At 43.0% G+C, this 27561-nt stretch overlaps 1 protein-coding gene across 6 annotated transcripts; it reads right to left on the bottom strand.

Moving 5' to 3' along the window:
• Positions 1-1662: 1662 nt before the first annotated feature.
• LOC138353153 (uncharacterized) lies at positions 1663-26475 on the bottom strand. 6 transcript variants are annotated; one of them, XM_069306005.1, is made up of 7 exons: positions 26317-26474; positions 20528-20570; positions 16057-16301; positions 12802-13035; positions 9047-9193; positions 4748-4978; positions 1982-3893 (listed from the first exon to the last, which is right to left on the bottom strand). In XM_069306005.1, exons 3-7 carry the CDS (start codon positions 16297-16299, stop codon positions 3420-3422), a joined length of 1329 nt encoding a protein of 442 aa, XP_069162106.1. In that variant the 5' UTR covers positions 16300-16301; positions 20528-20570; positions 26317-26474; the 3' UTR covers positions 1982-3419. The 6 variants fall into 6 exon arrangements, with proteins under 6 accessions (XP_069162110.1, XP_069162106.1, XP_069162105.1 ...); XM_069306009.1 differs by lacking the exons at positions 1982-3893; positions 20528-20570 and adding an exon at positions 1663-1821 and having other exon boundaries at positions 26317-26475; XM_069306004.1 differs by lacking the exon at positions 20528-20570 and having other exon boundaries at positions 26317-26475.
• Between the last annotated feature and the right edge of the window lie 1086 nt (positions 26476-27561).

The raw sequence follows: 27561 nt of genomic DNA, 5'->3' as shown, positions 1-27561 counted from the left end.
GCTTTTAATTTTAGGGAAATTGATGGGTTATTTACAAAGATACGAAAGAGAATTAGGGCGGGGACGAGAGCTGGAGCTCGATAACTGACTTGATTTTATTTACGGTGTCTGAAATACAGAGGGTAAAAATTTAAGGGAAATTGATGGTTTATTTACAAAGATACGAAAAAGAACTAAGGCGGAGGACAAGCGCTGGAGCTTGGTAACTGTTTTGATCTTATTTACGGTGCCCGAAATACAGAGGGTAGAAATTTCAGGGAAATTGGACTGATACTAACGAAGATACGAGAGAGAGCTAAGGCGGAGGACAAGCGCTGGAGCTTGGTAACTGTTTTGATCTTATTTACGGTGCCTGAAATACAGAGGGTAGAAATTTCAGGGAAATTGGACTGATACTAACGAAGATACGAGAGAGAGCTAAGGCGGAGGACAAGCGCTGGAGCTTGGTAACTAAATTACTGTATTGAACTACATTTGAAATATGATTATTTTTAAATTTTAGAGGGATTGGAATGATAGTATTCATTATACGACAGGGGACTAAGGTGGGGGAACGTGAGCTAGAACATGCTTACTAACATGATTTATTTGTGTAAAACTGACTTGCTTAATGAAAAGGAGCAAACATACGATGTTGGAAAATAGTTGAACTGAATGAAAGGAGAGAGAGAGAGAGAGGAGGGGCGGTTGAGATATTATTATGGAGAAGATAAGATAAGAGGTCTGGCTGGCCGGGCGTAAGGTAAATAAAGGTGACGCGAGAGATTGCGAGGTAAGGGGGGAGGGAGGGGGGTGTGATGTACGAAACCCTGAAAACCATGACTTACACAGGTGATTTTCTAAATTTATATGAATAACTAAGGCTTACATAGACGATTTTGTAATGTTGAAAACATGTAAAATATGTCCGTAGAGTTCTCCTGGAAGCCCTAAAGAGCTACATACGTTACTTGAATTTGTCCCATAAGGCCTTAACAAACTTCTATGTCTCGGAAATTATTTTTCTCATAAGAACTTTAACAAACTCGTATGCCATTATTTTTCATTATAAGAATTCCCTAATTCCAAATCTGTGACTCCCCAAATTCGCCGGAAAACCCTGGCTCCGCACAGACGATATTGGAATCTGAAAACCCTGGCTCACACCGACGATATTGGAATCTGAAAACCCTGGCCCGCACAGACGATATTTTCCCTTTGGAACCTGAAAACCATGGCCCGCACAGACGATATTTGACCTGAAAAAAAATATCGTCTGTGTGGAGCCATCCCTACTACTGTTAGTCAGCTGTCACGGGCTGCTTCCTGAGGGTGAAGGCCTGGTCGAGGATCGGGCCACGGGGACACTAAGCCCCGAAATCATCAAGATGAGCTCAAGATTACCTCGAGATGATTTCGGGGTTTAGCGTCCCGCGGCCCGGTCCTCGACCTGGCCTCCTTTTTGTTACATATCCCCAGGAAGCAGCCCCTAGCAACTGTATAACTCTGGGGTACCTATTTACTGCTAGGTGAACAGGGCATCAGGGTGAAAAACTGTTCATTTGTTTCCGCTTCGCCGTTGATCTAACCCGGAACTTTAGGACTACGAATCCCGGACGCTGTCCACTCAGCTGTCAGGCCCCCTTCAATAAATAAATTCCAGTGTTCTATTTGCCTTATAACGAACTTTTATGCATTGATTAAAGGGCCTATTTGATAGATACAATGTTGAACGGAATCTTGAGTTTTAACTGCAGCCTTAGCAAGGGCGTCAACTATCATTTTCCTGCAGGCCAATGTGAAGGAATCCACAACATTCTGAATCATTGGTAGAAATCCAATCTGAAATGATGAAGTGGGAATAGACAAGCAGAAGGCTCTCTCCTAACTCATCTTACACTACTAGTATTAACAATAGTTGGCTATACCGAAACATAGAAATTAAGTACGAGAGACAGAAAAAGTATAAACAACACCAATGTAGGTTAAACAAAATACATACTTAAAAAATAATATATTGTATAAGCCGTTTAAGTAGATCACTTCATTTACTTTTGCACCTTGCAACACAGAATTAAGAAATACCACAACCTACATTAACACACCACAACTGAATAACGCATTGTTGAAAAGGAGAGTTTTTAAATGGGCGAACATATATATAAGTGATAATGGTTCATGAGTAAGTAATTAATTATCAAAAGAAGGCACCAAACCGGGAAGGCTATGTAGCACCATCAAATGAGCGAAATAATCAGAGGGCGCTAAATATCACCAAGGATGCTAATACGAAAACAGAAATGCATAAGGCGAACGATATCAAAAGCATCCGAATCATCAAGAATTCTAACGAGGGACAAGTGACCGCAAAGTAATGGTTCATGAACATCAACAAATAATCATTTATTAAGAAACATTACATAATTTTGGAAGAAGAACGACCTGGGGCCAGATTTCCGAAGCAGTTACGCAAGCACTTACGGACCTGTACATCCTCTCAATCTTTGGTGGCTTTGTTTACAATTAATAAACAGTTAATGAGCTCCGAGGCATCAAGAGGCTGTTTATAACAATAAGAACTGTTGATTGGGAAGTTTTCATGCGTGTAAACTGTTTAATAAATGTAAACAAAGTTGTCAAAGATTGAGGAAAGATGTACAGGTTCGTAAGTACTTGCGTAACTGCTTTGTGAATCTGGCCCCTGATTTTTGAGGATCTGAGAAACACACAAATGAAACAATGTAGGATGACGGTCATGATATTAAAATGAAAAACACTTCATATGAGGACGTCGAGAGACAGGAAGAACGAGAGATAGCATAGAGATAAATAGTAAAAGAGAAGGATAAGATAGCGAGTTCATGGTAAAGAGAGAGACCGAGACGGGAAGAACGGCAGCTCGCAAGACAGATAGGAAGAGTGAGCAGGAGAGACTGAAAACATATACACAGCTGTTCCAAAAGATGTTATCAGACTGTGCATGTATTACCCCATGTGTGCGCATGCGTGTACATGCGTGGATGTGTTAACTAACACGCTATGATTGCCAGAGCCGAGCTTCACCTTCTACTCCACTTTTGAGATTCCAACTGACTGGTGTAAAGGTTCCTGACCCATCAAATCTACATTTGAAGCCGTGTATATAGCCCTTCTCTACAACTCCACTTCGTAGTTCAGTCAGTTTATTCAATGTGTGGAACACAGGAACTAGGGAAGATATGCTATGTTCAAGTGTGGCTGAGGGAAATATCTAAGAGGTGATGCTGTTTCCCGAGCATAATTATGAAACTGGACCTGGCTCGAACTAATGAAAACCAGTCAAGCCTCGTCCAACGTGTCAGTAAGTGTAGTATAGTTGTGACCTTTTGTGGCTGAAGGTAGTGTGGGGCTGCAGGCCCGGTGTGCCAAGTGTGGCTTCAACACCATCCAGGGGTAGTCGTCTATAATGCAGACAAGGGTATCTGTACCATCCTGGCTACTGCTGCCTGGACCTCGCTGGCAAGATGGGTGTTGTCATGGGTGTCTGTGTTGTGGCTTTCTGTTGTCCGGGGGGTGTCAGCTTCCGGTGTCCGGTGGTTGTTTGCAGGCGATGTCAGACGGGTGTGGGCATTAGATGCCGGACAGGTTTGGGAAACTGGTTCAAGTTGAGCACGTACATCGAATGCCGGGCGGATGTGAGCATCGTATGCCAATCGGGCATGGACTGGCAGGGCTTGGGTGAGCATGATGACCCCGGCTTGCGTAACACCAGTAGAGCGGAGGTCCAGGAACGCCAAAGTGGAGCAACAGAGACTCCACATCACAGCCTCTTGGTCCTGCTTCTCTCCAACAGTCTTCACTCCCCAGCCAGTCTTGGTGCTCGTATCCTCACCATTACTCTCATCTTCTTCCACCTTCGTATCAGCGTTATTCACCTAAGGGTAAAAAACTGTTTTCTGACTGTTAATTTTAATCTTGGTTTACCTAATTATTACCATCAGAATGATACTTATCCACTAACATCGACAGAGACTCCTATCGCCACCTACATGATTGCCATCTGGGATTAGTGTAAATGAACAAATTCCACAAGGGCCGTGATGAGGGTTCGAACCTACGTCCGAGAGGGTCCTAGACGTGCCTTAATCAACTTTACTGTGACATGGTAAAAGAATTGCAACCGGGAGTTCAACTGACCTCACACGGATCCTGCAGTCTCTCCGAGACACAAACCAGGATTTTACACAATTTCCCCATGCACCCGAGCGCTGTCAATAAGCTGTTCTACCTCTTCGCCCTTACTTTATTACACAGAAATCACAATAGCGTGATGCACCAAATGAACAAATTCACAAGGGCAGTGATGATTGACAGAGCCCAGGTGCATAGGGAAATTGCGTAAAACCCTTGTTTGTGTCTCAGATTGCAGGATCCGTGTGAGGTCAGTTGAACTCCCGGTTGCAATTCTTTTACCATGTCATAGCAAAGTTAATTAAGGCACGTCTAGGATCCTCTCGGACGTAGGTTCGAACCCTCATCACGGCCATTGTGGATTAGTTCATTTAATGCATCACGCTATTGTGATTTCTGTTTGTAATGAGAGCGCTGAATTGGAGATAGTCGGGTATAGGGAAGGAAAGGGAGGGTACAGTAATGGGGAAGCTGAGAGCAGTGGAGTAATAGAGGGAAGTGGGGTTCGTGATTGAGGAGAGGGAGGGGGATTTGGTGGAGGACAGTGGATGGTAGTAGAATGAGGTAGGACAGGATATGGTATGGTGGAGTTGGGTACCTGCATGGAATGGGCTTTGCTTGGCACCATTTTCATCAGCATCTTAGAGGCAAGGCTCCTGAAGGCAAGGATCCAGCATCCGCCTGGGCTGACGTTGAGACTGTTGTTGTAGGACTTTGGGGAGTGTGCGAGGGCGTGGCGTGCAAGGGCGTTATAGTGGGCGTGGTTGACGGTCACCAGGCCCCATACGCCTTCGTCGTCAACGCCCTGGGAACCAAGCACATCCACTACCTGTGAAAACGAGTGTTCAAGTCAGGTGGGAAATGAACGCCCCACCGGACCCCCTATGTTGGTTACTGTGGCAATGCTCGTGCTGCTCTGAGCCAATTGAAACTTAAATAGGAGAGGGATGATATTGCTCAAGCTATTCTCACCCCGACTCTGAGTCAATGTTTCTTCAAAACTTTTTCGGTTTATTCATTGTTATAGCCAATGATCATGTTTCATCTAAATTCACTTCAATGTGCTTACAATTTACTTTTCCTATGAAAAACATTGTCACACACACACACACACACACACACACACACACACACACAGTGTGTGTGAGTGTGTGTGTGAAGGTAGTCACTGAAGGTTTCAGTGACTACCTTCAAGGTAGTCACTGAAGGTTCCATAATAGGAACAATAACAACTGGAGGGCAAAAAATTATAATCGTAGTCATATATAATCCGCCACCAAATGACAGAAGACCCAGACAGGAATATGATAGAAACAATATGGCCACCATTAACATAATAGAGAGAGCAGCTTCTGTTGCTAGCAGGAATGGATCTGGACTACTAATCATGAGAGACTTCAACCATGGGAAGATAGATTGGGAGAACAGAGACCCACATGGAGGACCAGAAACATGGAGAGCTAAGCTGCTGGACGTGGCAACAAGAAACTTTCTAAGCCAGCACATCAAGGATCCAACAAGAATGAGAGGAGAGGATGAACCAGCAATGCTTGATCTGATATTTACCCGAAATGAGTGGGATATAAGGGAAGTCAAGATGGAAGCGCCCTTGGGAATGAGTGATCACAGTGTATTGAACTTTGAGTACCTGATAGAGCTAGGAATTATCCCCAAAAAAAAGAACTGGGAAACAAAAGGCTGGCATACCGAATGGGAAATTATGAGGATATGAGAAGCTTCCTAAAGGAAATACTTTGGGACACAGACCTCAGAGCTAAGTCTGTACAAGATATGATGGACTATGTCACCCAAAAGTGTCAGGAGGCAGTAAGCAGATACATCCCGGCCCAAAAGGAAAAATCCGAAAAGCAAAAGAAGAATCCATGGTATAATAGGGCATGTATGGAAGCAAAGAAACTGAACAAAAGGGCGTGGAGGAACTTCCGGAATAGCAGAACACCAGAAAGCAGAGAGAGATACCAGAGAACCAGGAATGAGTATGTCAGGGTGAGAAGAGAAGCAGAGAAAAGTTATGAAAATGATATAGCAAACAAAGCCAAGACCGAACCAAAGCTACTCCACAGTCACATCAGAAGGAAAACAACAGTGAAAGAACAGGTAGTGAAACTTAGAACAGGCGAGGACAGGTATACAGAGAATGACAAAGAGGTGTGTGATGAACTCAACAAGAAGTTCCAAGAGGTCTTCACAACATAACAAGGTGAGGTCACTATGCTAGGAGAAAGGGAAGTAAACCAGGCGGCCTTGGAAGAGTTTGAAATTACGAGAGAGGTGGTCAAGAGACACCTGCTGGACCTGGATGTTAGAAAGGCTGTTGGTCCAGACGGGATCTCGCCATGGGTACTGAAAGAGTGTGCAGAGGCACTTTGCTTGCCACTCTCCATAGTGTATAGTAGGTCACTGGAGACGGGAGACCTACCAGAAATATGGAACACGGCGAATGTGGTCCCAATATACAAAAAGGGCGACAGGCAAGAGGCACTGAACTACAGGCCAGTATCCTTGACTTGTATACCATGCAAGGTGATGGAGAAGATCGTGAGAAAAACCTGGTAGCACATCTGGAGAGAAGGGAATTCGTGACAAATCGACAACATGGGTTCAGGGAGGGTAAATCTTGCCTGACTGGCTTAATAGAATTCTATGACCAGGTAACACAGATTAAGCAAGAAAGAGAGGTCTGGGCGGACTGCATTTTCTTGGATTGTCGGAAAGCCTTGGACACAGTACCGCATAAGAGGCTGGTACATAAGCTGGAGAGAGAGGCAGGTGTAGCTGGTAAAGTGCTCCAGTGGATAAGGGAGTACCTAAGCAATAGGAAGCAGAGAGTTATGGTGAGGGGTGAGACCTCCGATTGGCGTGAAGTCACCAGTGGAGTCCCACAGGGCTCTGTACTAGGTCCTATCTTGTTTCTGATATATGTAAATAATCTCCCGGAGGGTATAGATTCATTTCTCTCAATGTTTGCAGACGATGCCAAAATTATGAGAAGGATTAAGACAGAAGAGGATTGTTTGAGGCTTCAAGAAGACCTAGACAAACTGCAGGAATGGTCGAACCAGTGGTTGTTAGAGTTTAACCCAACCAAATGTAATATAATGAAGATAGGTGAAGGGAGCAGGAGGCCAAATACAAGGTATCATCTGGGAGAGGAAAATCTTCAGGAGTCAGAGGAAGAAAAAGACTTGGGAATTGATATCACGCCAGACCTGTCTCCTGCAGCACATATCAAGAGGATAACATCAGCGGCATATGCCAGGCTGGCCAACATACGAACGGCATTCAGAAATTTGTGTAAAGAATCATTCGAAACTTTGTATACCAAATATGTCAGGCCAATCCTGGAGTATGCAGCCCCAGCATGGAGTCCATATCTAGTCAAGGATAAGACTAAACTGGAAAAGGTTCAAAGATTTGCCACCAGACTAGTACCCGAGCTGAGAGGTATGAGCTACGAGGAGACTACGGGAATTAAACCTCACTTCGCTGGAAGACAGAAGAGTTAGGGGGGACATGATCACCACATTCAAGATTCTCAAGGGAATTGATAGGGTAGATAAAGACAGGCTATTTAACACAAGGGGCACACACACATGGGGACACAGGTGGAAACTGAGCGCCCAAATGAGCCACAGAGATATTAGAAAGAACTTTTTTAGTATCAGAGTGGTTGACAAATGGTATGCATTAGGAAGTCATGTGGTGGAGGCTGACTCCATACACAGTTTCAAGTGCAGATATGATAGAGCCCAATAGGCTCAGGAATCTGTACACCTGTTGATTGACGGTTGAGAGGCGGGACCAAAGAGCCAGAGCTCAACCCCCGCAAGCACAACTAGGTGAGTACAACTAGGTGAGTACACACACACAAAAAAAAGACAGTGGGGGGGGTCTTGATAGCAGAGTGGAGGGCGCTATGGACTCTTAATCCTAGGGTCCGGGTTCAATCCCCGGCGATGGCAGAAACAAATGGGCAGAGTTTCTTTCACCCTGATGCCTCTGGTACCTAGCAGTAGGTAGGTACCTGGGAGTTAGACAGCTTTAACGGGCTGCTTCCTCTGTACTTACCTAGTTGTACTTACCTAGTTGTGCTTGCGGGGGTTGAGCTCTGGCTCTTTGGTCCCACCTCTCAACCATCAATCAACTGATGTAAAGATTCCTGAGCCTACTGGGCTCTATCATATCTACATTTGAAATTGTGTATGGAGTCAGCCTCCACCACATCACTTCCTAGTATATTCCATGTACTAACTACTCTGACACTGAAAACGTTCTTTCTAATGTCTCTGTAGCTCATTTGGGTACTCTGCTTCCACCTGTGTCCCCTTGTGCGTGTACCACCCATGTTAAATAATTCATCCTTGTCTACCCTGTAAATTTCCCTGATAATTTTGTATGTGGTGATCATGTCTCCCCGAGCTTTACCGTCTTCCAGCGACGTGAGCTGCAGTTCACGCAGCCTGTCCTCATAACTCATGCCTCTTAGTTCTGTGACTAGTCTAGGTGGCATATCTCTGAACGGTTTCCAGCTTCGTCTTGTGCTTGACTAGGTACGGGCTCCATGCTGGGGCTGCATACTCTCTGATTGGTCTTACATATGTGGTATACAAGGTTCTGAAGGATTCTTTACACACACAGAGAGAGAGAGAGAGAGAGAGAGAGAGAGAGAGAGAGAGAGAGAGAGAGAGAGAGAGAGAGAGAGAGAGAGAGAGAGAGAGAGAGAGAGAGAGAGAGAGAGAGAGAAAGTAATATGGGTCGGGAGTCAGCAGATTAGACAGCCATTTGTTAGAAAGGCGAGGTCCAAGATCTAACAGCTTGATCCTGCAGACAGAGTAAATACTCCCCCCCTCCCTTACACACACACACACACACACACCTGAAGGTTGGGGCAGTGGGCGCCGAGGGTGGCCAGCAGGAGGTTGTGGCCGCAGTACTGCAGCTTCAGGACACGGAGATGCACCATGGTGGTGAGGGCGTGAGCAGCCAGCCCCAGCTGCCGTTGGCTCAACGTCCAGGTGGAGTCCTGCGACCACACACACATGTACCAACAGCCCCGTCAACCTTAACAAGAGATGTAATGAGCCACACAGGAATAATTTATTGCAAAAAAAATTACGTTAAGTTTGGTTTTCTAAGCTTCAGTGCTAGTTTGGGCTAGTTCCAACCGAACAAGGAGATGGTAGTTGTGGCGATGGTGGTGGGGGTGGGGGAGGGGTGTATCGTCTTACCTTAAGCTGAGCGTTACTTCAGTTTATCTCATGATGCTGAATATTAGATTACCCTGTTACAGATGTCTGCACACGCACGCTGATGTCCCCCCCCCCCTTACCCCCCCCCCCCCCCCCACACACAATCAATGCCACAGAGACATTAGAAAGAATATTTTCAGTGTCAGTAGTTAGTAAATGGAATGCACTAGGCAATGATGTGGTGGAGGCTGACTCCATACACAGTTTCAAATGTAGATATGATAGAGCCCAGTAGGCTCAGGAACCTGTACACCAGTTGATTGACTGTTGAGAGGCGGGACCAAAGAGCCAAAGCTCAACCCCCGCAAGCACAAATAGGTGAGTACACACACATACAACTTGCAATCTATAAAAATGATAGCCGAGTTGACCCTCTAAATTATAGGCCCGTGTCATTAACAAGCGTGGTAGGCAAAACAATACAAACAATAGTTAAGCCAAATGGGTAGAACACCTGGAGTTATGACATAATAACACAGCAGACAGTATGATTTTCGAACATAAGATGCTGAGTAACAAATCTACTTAGTTTTTATGATAGAGCCACATTGATACTACAGGAAAGAGATGGTTAGTTTGACTGTCTATCTGAACTTAAAGAAAAGGCTTTTGACAGAATCCCACAAAAGAGGCTGTTCTTGAGACTAGAACATGCTGGAGGAGTGACATACTTCCGACATAGATGAAATTTTTTCTGACTGATTACCGCCCTCATATGTCTGAGACGATATAACTGACTGGAGGAGTGTTACTATTGGAGTACCACATGGTTCAGTTCTTGCACCAGTAATGATCATCGTCTAAATAAACGATCTACCAAAAGGAATACAGAATTATATGGACATGTTTGCGGATGATGCTAAGATACCGGGGAAGATAGGAGACTCAGACGATTGTCATGCCCTTCAAATTGATCTAGACAAATTAAGTCCTTGGAGCGTCAAGTGGCAAATTAGGGGCCTGACAGCTGAGAGGACAGCGCTTCGGATTCGTAGTCCTAAGGTTCCGGGTTCGATTCCCAGTGGAGGCGGAAACAAATGAGCAGTTTCTTTCACCCTATGCCCCCTGTTACCTAGCAGTAAATAGGTACCTGGGAGTTAGTCAGCTGTCACGGGCTGCTTCCTGGTGTGTGTGTGTGTGTGAGATGGAGAAAAAAAATAGTAGTAGTAGTAGAAACAGTTGATTGGTAGTTGAGAGGCAGGCCGAAAGAGCAGAGCTCAACCCCCGCAAGTACAACTAGGTGAATACAACTGAATACAACACACACGAGCAAACGCAAAGTTATGGAAATGGGACTATTAATTTATTAATAACATCTTTATTGAGAAAATTAATTACAATTTGGCCTAATCTGAGGATTTCGATTAAGTCATATTAAAGTGAGGATAATGCTGGTATTCTCTGTCACACAGGACAGAGGGTCATACATAAGACAATAGGTCTAAACTGTAGGCGGAAGTACATATATATCATATTACAATCAATGTTTTAATGTATGGATATATGAAAACCACTTTCTATTGTGCACTGCCACACAAGGGCAGGGATGGGTTCGTAAGTGATGCAGCTTAGAAGTAATATAAATATAAATTGTTCTTCATTCTTTAAAATGGACAAGCAAGTTTTGGGTAAATTGTTAGGATGTCGTCCAGGACACCTGAGTCAATGAAATAGTTACCCAGTTGGTGGTACAAGAGGCCAGGAGGTCTAAAGTCCTTTACGGTTTCACATTCAACAATATAGTGTTATAGTGAATGCACTAAAGGTTTATCACAGAGTTTACAATCTGAATATTCTGGTGCCTGGTCCGGTTCACATTGCCTGGTCCGGTTACTGTGCTGACCATACAAATACCTATTATTACAAAACTTGTCATAACTTTTAATACTGCAGCTTTCAGGTCTCTGGAGATTTCTTAGTTCTTCTAAATCTGAATTAATTTCTTTAATTTGTATGGTTCTAATAATTGCATTAGATAGTCCAAAGTCATAATCAATGTTTTCTTTCCTGCAAGCCTCATTGGCCAATCGATCTACAAAGTCATGTTTTCCAACTCCAACATGGGATGGGATTCACACAAATTTTATACAAGAGTTATTGTCATTGGCAAAAATTACATTCCATTTAATATTACAAGCTACTTCCGACATACATTGTGATGGGTTATTTAAGGACAGCAGAGTACTTTTAGAGTCACAGAAAATAACGTGATAGGAGACCAAAAGGTCAGTACACAATGAAGGGGAACTACCTACCTGTAACGACGCGAGAGAGAGACCTGGGCGTGGACGTAACACCTAATCTATCTCCTGAAGCACATATAAATAGGATAACGACAGCAGCGTACTCTACTCTGCCAAAAGTTAGAACATCATTCAGAAACCTAAGTAAGGAGGCATTTAGGGGGCACTACACTGCCTACCTGAGGCCAGTCTTAGAGTATGCCGCCTCATCATGGAGTACCCATCTGAAGAAACATATAAGGAAACAGGAAAAGGTTCAGAGGTTTGCAACGAGACTCGTCCCAGAGTTACAAGGGATGGGGTATAAGGAGCGCCTGAAGGAACTGTGCCTTACGACACTAGAAAAAAAGAAGGGAGAGGGGGGGGGATATGATAGGAACGTATAAAATACTCAGGGGGGATTGACAGTGGGCATAGACGAAATGTTCACGCGGAATAGTAACAGAACGAGGGAACATGGGTGGAAGCTGGAACCTCAGATGAGTCACAGAGATGTTAGGAAATTTTCTTTTAGCGTGAGAGTAGTGGAAAAATGGAATGCACTTAAGGAACAGGTTGTGGAAGCAAATACTATTCATAATTTTAAAACTAGGTATGATAGGGAAATAGGACCTGAGTCATTGCTGTAAACAACCGATGCTCGAAAGGCGGGATCTAAGAGTCAATGCTCGATCCTGCAGACACAAATAGGCGAGTACACACAAACACACACTAGGGAACGCAGGTGGAAATTTAGTAACCAAATGAGCCATAGACAATAGAAAGGACGTTTTAGTGTCAATAGTTAACAAATGGATTGCATTAAGCAGTGATGTGGTGGAGGCAGATTCCATACACAATTTCAAGTGTAGATATGATTGAATCCAATAGAGTTAGGAACCTTGACAGTCGAGAGGCGGGACCAAAGAGCCGAAACTCAACCCCCGCAAACACAAGTAGGCGAGTACACACGCGCGCGCGCACAGACACGGATGAGAGGACACACACCTAAACAAGATAACACACATACCTTGATGATAAGAACTCATCTAGACGACAAAACATGGATGAAGTAGCACATACATGATGGTAATGACACATATGAATGAAATAATCACAAAACACTGAGCACACACCTAACGAAGCGAACACCCACACACCTGAAAGCTCAGTTCCCTGAGGCCGGCGAGGCGAGGCAGGAGACTAATGAGGTCGTCGCGGTAGAAGGTCCTGACGTGGACGAGACGAAGAGAAGTGGTCGTAGCAGAGAAGAGCAGATCCAGCAGCCTCAGACTCACTGTGTCGTACACCCGCCAGTCACGTAGCACCCGCTCCTGCAACACTTTCTGATTACCCTCATGCTTCTGCAACACTTTCTGATTACCCTCATGCTCCTGCAACAGATATAATTGGCTCCTGCAACACACACAAAAGGCTACTGCTCCAGTAACATTCCCTTCCCCTTCCAGTAACACACAGCTAATAGGCTCCTGCTCCTGTAACAGAGGAAATTGGCTCCTGAAACACTGAAATAATAGGCTAATGCTTCTGTAACACAAAGATAATAGACCCCTGCAACACAGACAATATGTTATTGCTTCTGTAACATAAATAATAGACTCCTCCTGCAACACAAAAATAATAGGCTCTTTCACAACACCAGTTACGTTCCTCAACCAAAAATATTTACACGTCGTCAAATATTCATAGCAGGTTTATGCAACATTTTGTGTCCAGAACTGCAATTGTAAAATATATGCAACTTTCTCGTGCAACACAATATTAAAATGAACAGCCTTGCAACTTGGTGCATTTTATATATATATATATATATATATATATATATATATATATATATATATATATATATATATATATATATATATAAATATACATTGTACAGCTTCTGCAAAAATTAAACTGCCATCCGTCAATACAGGTCGACACGATATATACCTTTCGTTGCTGCAATGTCTTGCTGGATATTACTGATTGGTGCAATTCTGACAAAATAGAGAGTTTACAAAGCTAACGTTGTCAATGACATGGTAAACCATTGCTTCATGGTGGCACCTGACGCTGGAGTGCCATCATCACCCACTGCTTCATGGTGACAGCCGAGTCACACTTGCAGACCTTCGCTACGCTGGCAACAGCAGCTGCTCAACCAAGTTACCAAGTACCATAATACTGGCACAGGTGGATTACGGATGACCTCTTACTGTAAAGGTTGTCAAGGAGGTGCAGGGCCAGGCAGTGCATGTTAGGACGCTTGAGTACCACTACAGCAATGTTTACAAGTCTCTACCAGACGACCACAGTAATATCTACAAGTCTCTACGTGACCACTCAAGTAATATGGAAGTCTCTACAGGACAAGACAGTAGAGTATTGTTTACATGTCTCTAATGAAAAGTCTCTACAGTAATATTTACACATCTCTACGTAACCGCTACAGTAATGTCTACACGTCTCTACCGGAAAAGACGCTACAGAAGCAGGCCACTGCAGTATTTTGAGACGCGGCAATGCTAGCCAAAAGTTTCCCCATCATCAACATTCTTCACATTCTTATGTTCTCTCTTCTATAACTGGACACTTTTAGCAGTTATTAGCTTCCGATAATTTCTCTTTTCTTAAATGCAAAATACTTTTGTGTTTAATATGAAATCTAAAAGAAAACCCCCGGCTTAATTTGTCTTCAACACCCGTGGCGCCACGAACGTGTCCCGCTTCCTTCCTTCGCGCTACAATAACAGGATACTAGAGAAAGGAAAGCTGAAAGAGGATAGAAAGGAGAGGGAAGATAAAAGTGAGGGGTGGTGACAAATATTTTTTTATATAATGGCCATGAAGACTCACAGGCTGCTTCTGCACCTGCTCGACATCTGTGGCTGCACCTCTGATTATAAAGTTAGCTCACACCTCGAGTATGCTCCACTATTTGGAAACACCTGTCCATTATCCCATCCCGACTTTTGGACAGGGTAGAGATCCGTGAAGGGTCAGCTCAAGCCTCGACCCGTCTAGGCCGGTCCTCACGTGAACATCAGAAATATGTTATTAACGGATGAAATCTAAACATCAAGGTGGCACCACTGGCCATTTCCCTCAGCTCAATGAACACTCCATCAGCAATTACTCATTCCTCTCCTGACACGCATCAAATGTTTCATAATTTTTTGTTAAATCCAGTCAGACGAGGAAATCAAAGATGCAGACCAAAGGAGAGACTCCAACTTCACTCACCACCCGGCATAAAATTTGCTTGCTATTAAATATAGTCAAACTTACAATAAAGCAAATGATAAACCTAGGCGTCGAAAGGAGCTGTTAAGGCAAAAAGAGAAGGACCAGGCTTGAAAAAAGAGAGAAGGACCAGGCTTGAAAAAAAGAGAGAAGGACCAGGCTTGAAAAAAGATAGAAGGACCAGGCTTGAAAAAAAGAGAGAAGGACCAGGCTTGAAAAAAAGAGAGAAGGACCAGGCTTGAAAAAAAGAGAGAAGGACCAGGTTTGAAAAAAAGAGAGAAGGACCAGGCTTGAAAAAAAGAGAGAAGGACCAGGCTTGAAAAAAAGAGAGAAGGACCAGGCTTGAACAAAAAAGAGAGAAGGACCAGGCTTGAAAAAAGAGAGAAGAACCAGGCTTGAAAAAAAGAGAGAAGAACCAGGCTTGAAAAAAAGAGAGAAGGACCAGGCTTGAAAAAAAAGAGAGAAGGACCAGGCTTGAAAAAAAGAGAGAAGGACCAGGCTTGAAAAAAAGAGAGAAGGACCAGGCTTGAAAAAAGAGAGAGAAGAACCAGGCTTGAAAAAAAGAGAGAAGAACCAGGCTTGAAAAAAAGAGAGAAGGACCAGGCTTGAAAAAAAGAGAGAAGGACCAGGCTTGAAAAAGAGAGAAGGACCAGGCTTGAAAAAGAGAGAAGGACCAGGCTTGAAAAAGAGAGAAGGACCAGGCTTGAAAAAGAGAGAAGGACCAGACTTGAAAAAAAGAGAAGGACCAGGCTTGAAAAAAAGAGAAGGACCAGGCTTGAAAAAGAGAGAAGGACCAGACTTGAAAAAAAGAGAAGGACCAGGCTTAAATAAAAGTCTGATGAACAGCTTTTATTATATTTTCCTGCTGCTGATTAACCACCAAAATTTTAATTTAAAACTGGGTAGAAGAAAGAAAAAATAAAAAGTAAAAGAAATAGAAAGAAAAAGAAAGTAAAAAAAGAGAAAATGAAAATAATTAAGTAAGAGGATGGGAACGCTATGAAGAGTTGAGGACACGCAAGATTGAACATAATGAAGAGAGAACAAGCTAATATTTCAGAAACGGGAAATAGAAGACAAAGCGGAAATGAAAAATAAGAGTCGAGATAAATATGGAAGCAAAGATAAAACTTACGAGTAAAACAAGTGTAGAGGCGAACACACACCTGCATACGCTGGCGGACGATGTGAGGGAGGTGGGCGTGAACTATGTGCGTGATGTGCGCCTTGTTCCCCTGCCAAGACCTCTTCTTTGTGGCCCCCGTCATGAGCGTCAACACCGCTGACTCCGCCAAGGCCTCCAGGTGCGGCGCCTGCGCCCTCCTGTCCTCACCACCAAGATTTACCTCGCCATTATTACCATTGTTTCCGTTAATAGCGTTAATTCTGTTGTAACCATTGTGCACCATCTCTGTTGGGAGGAAAACCACGCACCTAAATTAAAGATGACTTTCAAAGACTCAAATATTGTTACTAATTTATTCCAACGCAAATTGTGACTGAATGTTCATTTGAATAATTAAGGAATAGAGAACATTAAAGAATATTGTGTAAGTGAACACTTTGATTAAATTCAAGAATATCAGATTAAATAACTTTCATGAAGGCGAGGGAAGTCAATTAGAAGCTTGGGTAGATCAGGAGAGTATGAGCAAAAGATGAACATTCATAATCCCAATAAGAACAATGTACTTTTCTGCGATGAGACAGAATAATTACATTATATATTTTCAGACTTAAAAGCAATATATTTATTCTCGTATTAACAGTAAAAAGCTTAAATCTGTTACCAACAGTAAAAATTAATCTGTTAGCAACAGGAAAAGACAATGTATTAACAACAGGTAAATGCTACATCTACTAACGATATCACAAAGGCTACATCTATTAACAGTAGTTAAAGGCTAAATGTATTAATAAGAACAAAATGTTAAATCTAATAAGCTAAAAAATCTCACTGAACTCTCTCACAAAATCTCACTTTCGTCTGTCCCGACTTTCAAGTTTGGAAGTTCAATTGAACTTTAATTATCTGCTTTGTGATCATTCAAAGCGTACCTTTACGACATACGGTTCTATAACTCCAAAGTTTGAGCTGTATGGTTAGGTCACAGTAGTTAGCTGACTGATATGTTCATCTCATTTCCTCAGCCCATCCTCTAAGACAGGGGTGGGCAGCCTTTTTAAATGTGCGCGCCAAAATCTCCAAATCTTTGATGCAAAATTTTCTCGCATACCAAACGAAATTTTGGGGAGCGTGTTATTATTTTCTGCCTTAAGTATTGGGAGAACTTTTCAAATAATCAAATTTCAAACTAGTGCGGTACAATCAAAGTATATTCCACGAGTGAATATTTTAAGTCGTGTAAGATTGCATGAATGTAAAATTTACTACCGAAATTAATAATGGTCGTTCTTCCCTGTTGATAGCACGGTTATTTTTTTATTAGCCTTTAAATGCAATTCTCGCTGGCATTTACAGCCACACGATTGAAGGTAAAAAATGCTAATATCAGCAAAAGACTAAACAATAATTCTGAATCTTTTTTTCTTATATATATATCAGATTAATCAGCCATAAGTTTTTTCAAGTTTTCCAAATATATTCCAGCACCCACACTCAGTCGTTTTACTTGGCTAAAGCACAATAAAATAAAGAAAACTATTATATTCTGGGATTAATTCTTAATCCCTTATGAGTAATACATAAAAATTAAGCAGCTCAGAAAATCTTATCGTAATTACCCTGAAATATGGGGAAAACCTAGAAATTTTATTCAATTTAGTTATTCATTTATTTATTTATTAAATAAGTTAAATTTAATTTGATATTAAATTATTTCTTTAGAGAGCGTACTGTATATTTTCAATTTCATCCCACTAGTAGCCTCCTTTACAAACTTGGATTGTTAAAGATCAAATTTGTATATTTCTATATGTTCTACCAAATCAAAATTAATTGACTGATAAATTTGTTACTACTGGCTATTCTACGATTTCAAGAATGGTTAATATTATGGATACGGACAAGCTTAGCTGTCTTTGTAGAATGCAGCCTGGTTAACAAGCAATAGACACATCTGAATCATGTAAACTGTCTCCTCGTTGACCATGTGGTTATGGTGTCGTCGCGTGTAACGTGATAAACTAGTCAAGTTGCTACTAATGTGTCATGCCGTCACAATTTCACGTGCCGGAATATGTAGTACTACGCTGCGTGCGCCTCACGGGAAGTCAACCTTGATGGCGTTGTCTCTGTACAATGGCTTCTCCGCCTCCCTTCCTGCTCCGGACGCGTCCAGAACGGTTCGGTTTTTATTTCGAGAGGAGTTAGTTTATTTAATATATTTGTTTATAGATGATTCTGTTCATCACAGGAAAGTGATTTTTAATATTCATCGTATTCCACAGACTGCTGTTTTAAAGATTATTTATTAATATTATTCTTGAGTGAATTTAATATTGATGACGTGGCAATGTAACATTTTCTAGTAGACCCGCCATAAAAAATTTTTTAGTAGGGTTAACCAAGGTATTTGATAATTATATTTTAGTATTAATTTAACATAAAACAGCAACTCCTTTCTTACATATTATGTTAAGGGTTAATAAATGATGTCAAATTTCTACACTGAATACACCTCCCAGGTTTTATGAAATTCGTTTCGTGGATAAGCAAATCAAGTTACTACAATTATGCACCTTCCTACAGTAATGGTGCAGAAGTCAGTCGACGTGTGGCCGCCTGGCGAGTGGCCCAGCTAAACGGGACAAAACTTGTGAATCAGTGTATCGCAGACACACATGGCTGAGAAATCAGCCCGTTCTCACGAGGGTTTCTAACGTCAAAAAACTATTGTACTAAAGTGTCTTATTCTAACTTGCCAGAGGAACCGCGAACAGAAAACGGAATATTACGTCAATTTCGTGAGCAGCTATCATTTTCTTGTATGACAGTTTTTGGCTTTATGTAAAGTATACGTCCAAATGCGATGTGCTATTAGGAGGACGAGTTGGTGAACATGTCATGTTTGTTTCATTCTTAATACTTAAACAGTTATCAGTGTTTGTTTCTTTATTGCATTTTATTTGGTATCGCTCAACTTAATAAAATTGCATTTTATATACAATTCAGCGAAGTTGAATATATATTTAATTATTTTTTTATAGTGAGCTTTGTGCTTCGGGTGCCGGAAAAATGTCGTTTGCGTGCCAAGAGCCCACCCCACCCCTGCTCTAGACCAAGCTGAAAGTCATATTGATATCTGACGAAGTTAAAGTCAGCATTTGACTTGTATAGCAGCTAACCTACTGAAAATTGTATAATAAATTTTATTTCGGAAATAGATTAATACTATATTGTGTGGGTTTAGGTTAGGTTTGGTATAGTGAAGTAGATTTAGAGAGAGCAATAGTGATTGAAAGTGAATAAGTACATTACGAGTTTAGAACGTCGTTAAGTATACTATATCAAATGCTGACTTATGCAGATTTTAATAATTCACAATTTGACTTAACTGTGAACCCGACGCCGTGTTTTGACGATAGGCTGTGTTTACCCTACGGCTGCTCAGCCCGTTTTCTTGATTTGCTATTGTAAAAACTAAAATTTTACTTTACCAGAAACGTACGAATCCAAGCAACCCATCTAAACCATCGACTCCGATGCATAGAAAACGGATATTTTTATGAGCCGTTATTTCATGTTAATTGGTTGCATTTGTGACGTTGAATAAGATGACGTAAAATTAAGCGACCGATTAATTGAGCGGACTGGCTGGTCTGCTTGCTGCCAGAGCTGACGAGTTCAGGTGTTGGAGGCCGACCCCAGACACACCGACTGTGGAGGTCGACTTCCTCAGCATCACTCACCAGACCACCCCGTCCTCAGCATCACTCACCAGACCACCCCCCGTCCTCAGCATCACTCACCAGACCACCCCCGTCCTCAGCATCACTCACCAGACCACCACCGTCCTCAGCATCACTCACCAGACCACCCCCGTCCTCAGCATCACTCACCAGACCACCCCCGTCCTCAGCATCACTCACCAGACCACCCCCGTCCTCAGCATCACTCACCAGACCACCACCGTCCTCAGCATCACTCACCAGACCACCACCGTCCTCAGCATCACTCACTAGACCACCACCGTCCTCAGCATCACTCACCAGACCACCCCCGTCCTCAGCATCACTCCCCAGACCACCACCTTCCTCAGCATCATTCACCAGACCACCACCTTCCTCAGCATCATTCACCAGATGATAACTTACCTCAGCATCACTCACCAGACCACCACCGTCCTCAGCATCACTCACCAGACCACCCCCGTCCTCAGCATCACTCACCAGACCACCCCCGTCCTCAGCATCACTCCCCAGACCACCACCTTCCTCAGCATCATTCACCAGACCACCACCTTCCTCAGCATCATTCACCAGATGATAACTTACCTCAGCATCACTCACCAGACCACCACCGTCCTCAGCATCACTCACCAGACCACCCCCGTCCTCAGCATCACTCACCAGACCACCCCCGTCCTCAGCATCACTCCCCAGACCACCACCTTCCTCAGCATCATTCACCAGATGATAACTTACCTCAGCATCACTCCCCAGACGATAACTTACCTCAGCATCACCTCCACAATACCAGTTAATGCTTCCTTGTGCACTACAAGTAAGAAAGGCCATTTATTCATTCCCAAGAAGAGAAAAGAATTGATCAATATATAGACTGTCTGCAGTGGCGCCTAACATCCTAGTTGACCAAACCATTAACTAGGAGGCCTGGTTAGAGACCGGTTGGCTGTAAGGACATTGATCTCCGGAACCAGCATTAGGCAGACGCAAGTAGGTAGATGACTGGGTAAGTGACTGCGTGTGGAGGGACTCACTGGGCCTTCCGAGTAACAGGGCCAGACAATGACGAACTTCCTCCAACACCTCCGTCCTGTGGCAGCCAGTCCTGTGGCAGCTCGTTCTTGGCAGGTTAACTCTTTGTATTGTGTACGATGTGGCAAATCAAGAGAATAGGCTGAACACACACACATTTCCCATAGGAATGAGTGATCACATTGTATTGATTTTTGAGTACCTGGTAGAGCAAGGAGTAATCTCCCTCCAAAAAGAACTAGAAAGCAAGTGGCTGACGTGCCAAAGGGAAATTATGAGATGAGAACATTCCTAAAGGATATACCATGGGACACAGAATTCAGAATGAAGTCCGTACATGACATGATGAACTATGTCACCCAGAAGTGTCAGGAAGCAGTAAACAGGTTTATTCCGGCCCAAAAGTAAATAATTGAGAAGCAAAAGAAGAATCCATGATTTAATAGGACATGTATGGAAGCATAGGAAGTGATCAAAAGGGGGTAGAAGAACTTCCGAAATAACAGAACATCAGAAAGCAGTGATATACCAGAGAGCCAGGAATGAGTATGTCAGTGTGAGAAGAGAAGCAGAGAAAAAGTATGAAAATGATATAGCAAATAAAGCCAAGACCGAAACAAAGCTGCTCCACAGTCACATCAGGAGAAAAACAACAGTGAAAAAACAGGTGATGAAACTTAGAACGGGTGAGGACAGATACACAGAGAATGACAGGTGTGTGTGAAGAACTCAAGAGATTCCACGAGGTATTCACAATAGAATGAAGTAAAGTCCTTGCGCTAGGAGAGGTGGCAGTAAACCAGGCGGCCTTAGAAGGGTTCGAAATTACCATACATGTGGTTAAGAGGAATTTGTTGGATCTGGACGTGAGAAAGGCTGTTGGTCCGGACGGAATCTCGCCATGGTTACAGAAAGAGTGTGCAGAAGTACTTTGCTTGCCACTCCCCATAGAGTATGGTAGGCCACTGGAGACCTACCAGAAATATGGAAGACAACAAATGTAGTCCCAATATACATAAAGGATGACAGGCAAGAGGCACTGAACTTTAAGTAAACTAAACTCAAAGAGTTGTTGGGTTGGATTTACTTAGAGTATAGCAATGACGTAGAGCGGTGGAAATATGGTGAGGTGTGGGATCCTACTCCTGCCCCCGAGCCCTCCTCCAGTCATGACAGTAGTTACAACACCAATTTGTTCAAACGTACAAGAATGGACCTTTGGACCCAAAAGTACACGTTTTAAATTACTGAATTAGCCCAAATGGCTTACTTAAAAACGTAAAAGTAACCGAGGAATTTAACCTGACTTCACCAAGTCAGGTTATCATCGACCTAAGATACGCTATCTTAGGCCTAATATTGTACATGTATATGCTACACTAGGCTTAGGAATGTTTAAGTTTGGTTTTGGGCTTTTTATTCGTGCCCTCGACAAGACTAATACTACAAAACATGAACATTGTTGGCTGTATTATGTTGTGGGTTGGGTGGTGTCGTTGATCCTTCTTTATGGACAACCCAACCCAAAACTCGGTAGAGTGCTTATACTTTACCAGGAGATCACCCTGGGCGCTTCTGGCTCTTTGAGAGGGGCTCAACGTCACACGTTTAGAGGATGCGGCTCCAATACTTAGCCTCGTTGTCACATGCACACACCCACTCGAGCCGCTGTGACTCCCCACTTTCTCCTTATGTGATATGATTTCCTCAATCCCCTTTGACTTATAAGTTTTCCATTCTACCCTGTCCACAGCTGTGGTTCTTGGTTCTCTCTCTCTCCTTTCCTACTTCCTGGGAAGCCTCACTAGGACAAGGGCAAACACCAGCAAATTTGAATACATTTACTGGACAAAGCACATATACATACACACATATAATAATAATAATGAATCCTACACTCTATACTATTTCAGTCAGGTTGCACTCCAACACCATCAGAACTCTATCATCTGCTTATCCAGTGGTATCCTATCTCCTGATTCACCACCTAATACTACCAACCTCCAAGTAGGTCAAGTCTTATAACACAATGTTGCACTATCAGCAAGAGAATACATATATATACACATACAAGGAAAACCAGTGTATGGCTGCAATAACATAAATATTAGTATAAATGTTCCTTGATATACAACAATGATCAATCGATCACCCTATTAGTCCTAGAACACATATGTATATCTCTGCAGGTAATCCAGCCTACGACTATAACTCTATACTTCAGTATAAATACTCCTTGGCACAAACATGGCAAACTGTCACTCACCTTTCACTGCGTCTTGCACGCTAATGACAACCAAACACTCTACCAACTCCCTACAAGTAATCAACCAGAACTTCCCTTCCACCTCTGGAAGTTCACCACCTTGACATCTTCAGGTTCTTCCGGGTTTATCTACCAGGATCCTCCACAGCTCTCCTGGCTGCTACACCATGAAGTTTCCTCGAACAGAACTGGAGTTTCGCCACTGGTATTACAGAAGCACGTGACACTCCTCTTCACTGCTTCTCCTCACAGCTCGAGGACCTACTCTTCACTGTGGGGCTACTCTTCCTCAGAGTACACTACTCCTTCAACAGCCTTTGAGTCTCTTCAACTACTCCTTCTCTGCTGGCTTCGAAGTTCTCAGCAACTTCTTCCAAAGACAAACCTGCAACCCATTGACACGCCAATAAAAACGTTCCCCCTTAAACACATAAACGAAATAATCCACACAATATGTTTGCACCTAACATATCTCTGATCTCTTCATACTGTGAGAGTGGACTTCCCCGTTTGGGCTGGTCCATGCTCCGCCCGGCCAGGCGGCCCTCGAGGCCGCCTGGCCGGACCCCACCATTAGCTGGGGTCCCTCAGTCATCTGCCAGCACTCAGAGGAGACGGACGTCGCTTCGTCCTCCAGAACGTTCCTCCCTCTTCACCGTCTTATTTGAGGCCTTTTGCCTTACTAAAACATGTCTAACTTATCAATGAACATTCGCTACTGTCGCTGGGCACACGACCAACTACATGTAATCACTATAAACTGGCTTAAAATCGTGCTTACCACAGATTGTCTAGTCGAGGGCGCTCTCCCTCTGACGGAGTCTGATCAGGGCGCTCCCACGGCCCACGATAAAGTCTCTGGGCGGCTTAACAAACTCTCCTTGCCATCCAGGACTTTAGACCTCACGTTCCCAGCTCGATTCCACAGCTGGAACGTCTGCACACTTCCTTTCTCTTGAAGGTATATCACTAGGGGTTCCTCCCTGTCAGGAGCTCACATGGAGCACAGCTTCCCCTCACGATGTCTGGTACTAAAGTGGGGTCAGAGCCCTCCCGAAGCGAGCCTCCAGCAAATTATCCACATCTCATAACCAGTCATTTATCTATTTTCTTTTTCCCTGCCCATATTTTTAAACTCTCTGTAAAATTTACCCAATTATTTTTACATATGAATCTTCATGTCTATATATCTCCGACTTCCTAGTCAGGTCAGGCTTGATAGAATAATTCTCATAGGGGAGACTCGTTTTTCGGTTGCCTGGGATCATAACAGCTGCAACAGTATTTTTGTATGTTGGACCAAATAGCTGCTATTAGTATTATAATGTTAGAAGGATGGTTACTGGCTCCATTACCTACCAACCAACCAACCTCCCTCCCTCCAAGGATGATGAATATTCAGTACGGTATTCGAGTCATTCCACACAAGGCGTGCACAGGTGTTCCTTCATTAAAGACATCTTTTAGAGAATTAATAACACACAAAATCGTGTATTTTGTGAAGACAAGAAGAGTGCGTGTCCAGTTCATAACGAGCTGGGCGTCTCACATCCCGGCCTCTCCAATACCATCTAGTATTTTGACGAATAAAACCCATAAGGCCAAAAAACCGAGTTACTAAAAATCATAGCGACTTGCAAAATTGACGTGATAACCCGTTTTCTATTCGTGAGTCCTCGGTTAGGTTAGATTCGGAGGAATTAACGTTGTGAATGGTGGAGAGGGCGGGCCGCCGACCGTGTATACCTGGCTCCTCACCCCGGCCCCTCCTACTCACCCGTCAGATTCCAATAATGCTTATTGTGGGGGACAGTAAGCCTGTAAATATAGGCCTATTGCCGTCCTTGTAGCTCGAGTTACAGCCCCGCTTCTGTGTCAGGTAAGTCCACTACAGGGTTCGTCATAGCCCGTGCTACTTGGAACTTTATTCCTTTAAGCCGAGTGTAGAAAACAACAACAACGTCCCTCGAGACCAACTACTGACCTTTACCCATGATGCAACCTACCTACAACTACCCACAACAGTTGCTAAACTACCAGGTAGCTATTCACTTCTTGACGAACCGAGGCATCAGGTGAAATGAAACGTGCCCAATCATTTCTGCCTTGCCCGATGAATGAACCCGGCTCCCTCGGTTGAGTGCATGGAGGACAGACAATTAAGCTTCATGAATCATGCACATCAACAGCTTGGTAGTTTGGCTGGAAGGGAACAACCCTAAAGTTGTTCACTAAACCCTTTGTTTCTCACTCTGTTCTCCCGATTGACACTTTGGAAAAAATAAACTTTTAATTTGTCCAGTGTCAACCAGTTTTTTCAAAGTACAAAGGGTATTAAATGCATCAACATGGGCAGCTTATGTTCTCGTGGCTGCTTATGTTCCTAAGTCATTTTATCCTGTCTCTGTGTTGGCTCGGGGTCTTGAAGTGGGTAGAATGTAATTGTGTTAACTGGTTGCCTATTGCTGGCCGTTATTTTTTTATGTGAAGCGCCTCGCTGATGTCCATTCTTCTGTTGCCGTTATACCTGTCGATTATTTCACTGAAATAATCGACATAACAGAATACTGGACATCAGCAAGGAGCTACAGCTCAAAAAATCAAGTCCAGCAATCAGTAAACACTTAACACAATTATATTCTACCTACTTCAGACCTTGTGTGTATATATTACACACAAGTTTCCCTAAATATTCAAACCCGACGGAATAACAGATCAAGGATCAAGGAAAACATTTTTCTGTGCGAGACAAACAAACAAGACCAAATTAAACAGTACTCATTAAACACAAACAAGAGCATATCGTTGATACATGCACTCAACATGGTTCATATGTGGTCTACCTCCACAGCAGCCCATTTTCTCGATTTGCCTCCTCCAAAAATACACTACCTAACTAGAAACGTACAAACCCAAGCAACCTAACCTATCAAATCCGATGCATAAAAAAAGTAATTTGTAGGCCGTTACTTGTCACAGTAGGTTACGCTACATAACATATAGGTTGCGTTTTTTACGTTGAGAGGACGAGTTGGCGCGTGTGCGCACGCAAATACATGGGAAACGTTGGTTTAAAATCCTAAACATCCCGTACATACACACAAATAATAGTCCTAACGGTAAAACACCTTCTAACGTCACTATTATACACAGACGTTTATGTTCAAATGTTAGTATTCAATACACATCAAAACAAACCATTAAACATTGGACATCAAGTAAACATCACATTGCACGTGACATCGTTAAAAAGCAATACCTTTGAGATGATCTAATGTGAGATTCTGTTACAGAAACTCTCCTGTCCTTAAGCGAAAAGAATTTCACTGATAAATGAAGGAGCAGAGCGGTCCAACACCCTCACTCCTCAGCTGCACTAGACAAACTGTTCTCCTGGTGGCTGACTCGTTTGTAATTTGCTCCAGCTGTTGCCAGAGATTACGAATATAGTTGCCAGTTGTCCGCCAGAATTATCCTGACTTGCGACTTATAATACTTTGGTGTTTATGGACTACGTGCATTATAATGTAATGTTTCGTATTTTCTGTGTATTACACCTTTAAATTACATAGATTTGTGATATAGGAGATAATTGATTCTGTAGCCACATACAAACTATTTTTTTGCTGAAAGGAAACAAGCGCTGAGAGAATTTAATGATTTCTAGTCAAATGTGACGTCAACCAGTCATGTTTTTTTTTTCAGGGATATTCCTGCGCGGGCCCTAAGCCTCTGGCTAGCCCACTAAGTGTTGCTTGTTTCTGTTTTACTTGGGCGGAGTATGAGTATTTATGACTCGTATGGTCGCTTCAGTAAGATTTTGCCATATGTGTTTAACAACTTCTGCTCTAATGAATCTAAGTTGAAATCATAATGGGTACTGTGTTAGATAATGTTCCTGTGGTCTGTCGGGCATTTCTCCACAGTGCTGACATTTCCTCTCATCTTCCGGAACCTGTAAGCCTATTTCCCATGCACATGGGTATCCAAGCCTTATGCGATGTAAGTACTTCTGTTCCTCTACTGCTCCCTTTCAACAAACTAAGTGGCTCGCAATTGGTTGAATTATCATGAAGATCTGACAGTCACATGGTTAATATTGTGTGTGTGTGTTTACTATTTGTGCCTGCAGAATCGAACTATTAACTCTTGGACCCCGCCTCTCTGACCAATATATTTTTCCTCTATTATGTCTACTACATATATTTCTCTCTAACACACATCTCAAAGAAGCAGCCCGTAACAGCTGTCGAACTCCCAGGTATCTCTTTACTGCTAGGTGAACAGGTACATCAGGGTGAAAGAAACTCTGCCCATTTGTTTCCGTCTCCGCCGGAAATCGAACACGAGCCATTAGGATTACGACATCGGAGCGCTGTCCACTCAGCCGTGAGGTTCCCCTGTGTATTCACCTAATTGTATTCACCTAGTTGTGCTTGCGGGGATTGAGCTCTGCTCTTTCGGCCTGCCTCTCAACTGACAATCATTCAACTGTTACTACAGC

Source organism: Procambarus clarkii, chromosome 56, assembly GCF_040958095.1.
Source record: "Procambarus clarkii isolate CNS0578487 chromosome 56, FALCON_Pclarkii_2.0, whole genome shotgun sequence".
NCBI lineage: Eukaryota > Metazoa > Arthropoda > Malacostraca > Decapoda > Cambaridae > Procambarus > Procambarus clarkii.
This window is presented reverse-complemented; position numbering and strand designations above follow the sequence as displayed.

What these genes read in the sequence shown, in the direction of transcription:
- LOC138353153 (XM_069306004.1), bottom strand. Translation starts at nt 16,299, where the DNA reads ATGGTGCACAATGGTTACAACAGAATTAACGCTATTAACGGAAACAAT. An exon ending in CCCACTGCCCCAACCTTCAG is followed by an intron (nt 4,979 to 9,046) that starts GTGTGTGTGTGT and finishes TCGTTTTCACAG; the next exon opens with GTAGTGGATGTGCTTGGTTC. An exon ending in GCAAAGCCCATTCCATGCAG is followed by an intron (nt 3,894 to 4,747) that starts GTACCCAACTCC and finishes TTTTACCCTTAG; the next exon opens with GTGAATAACGCTGATACGAA.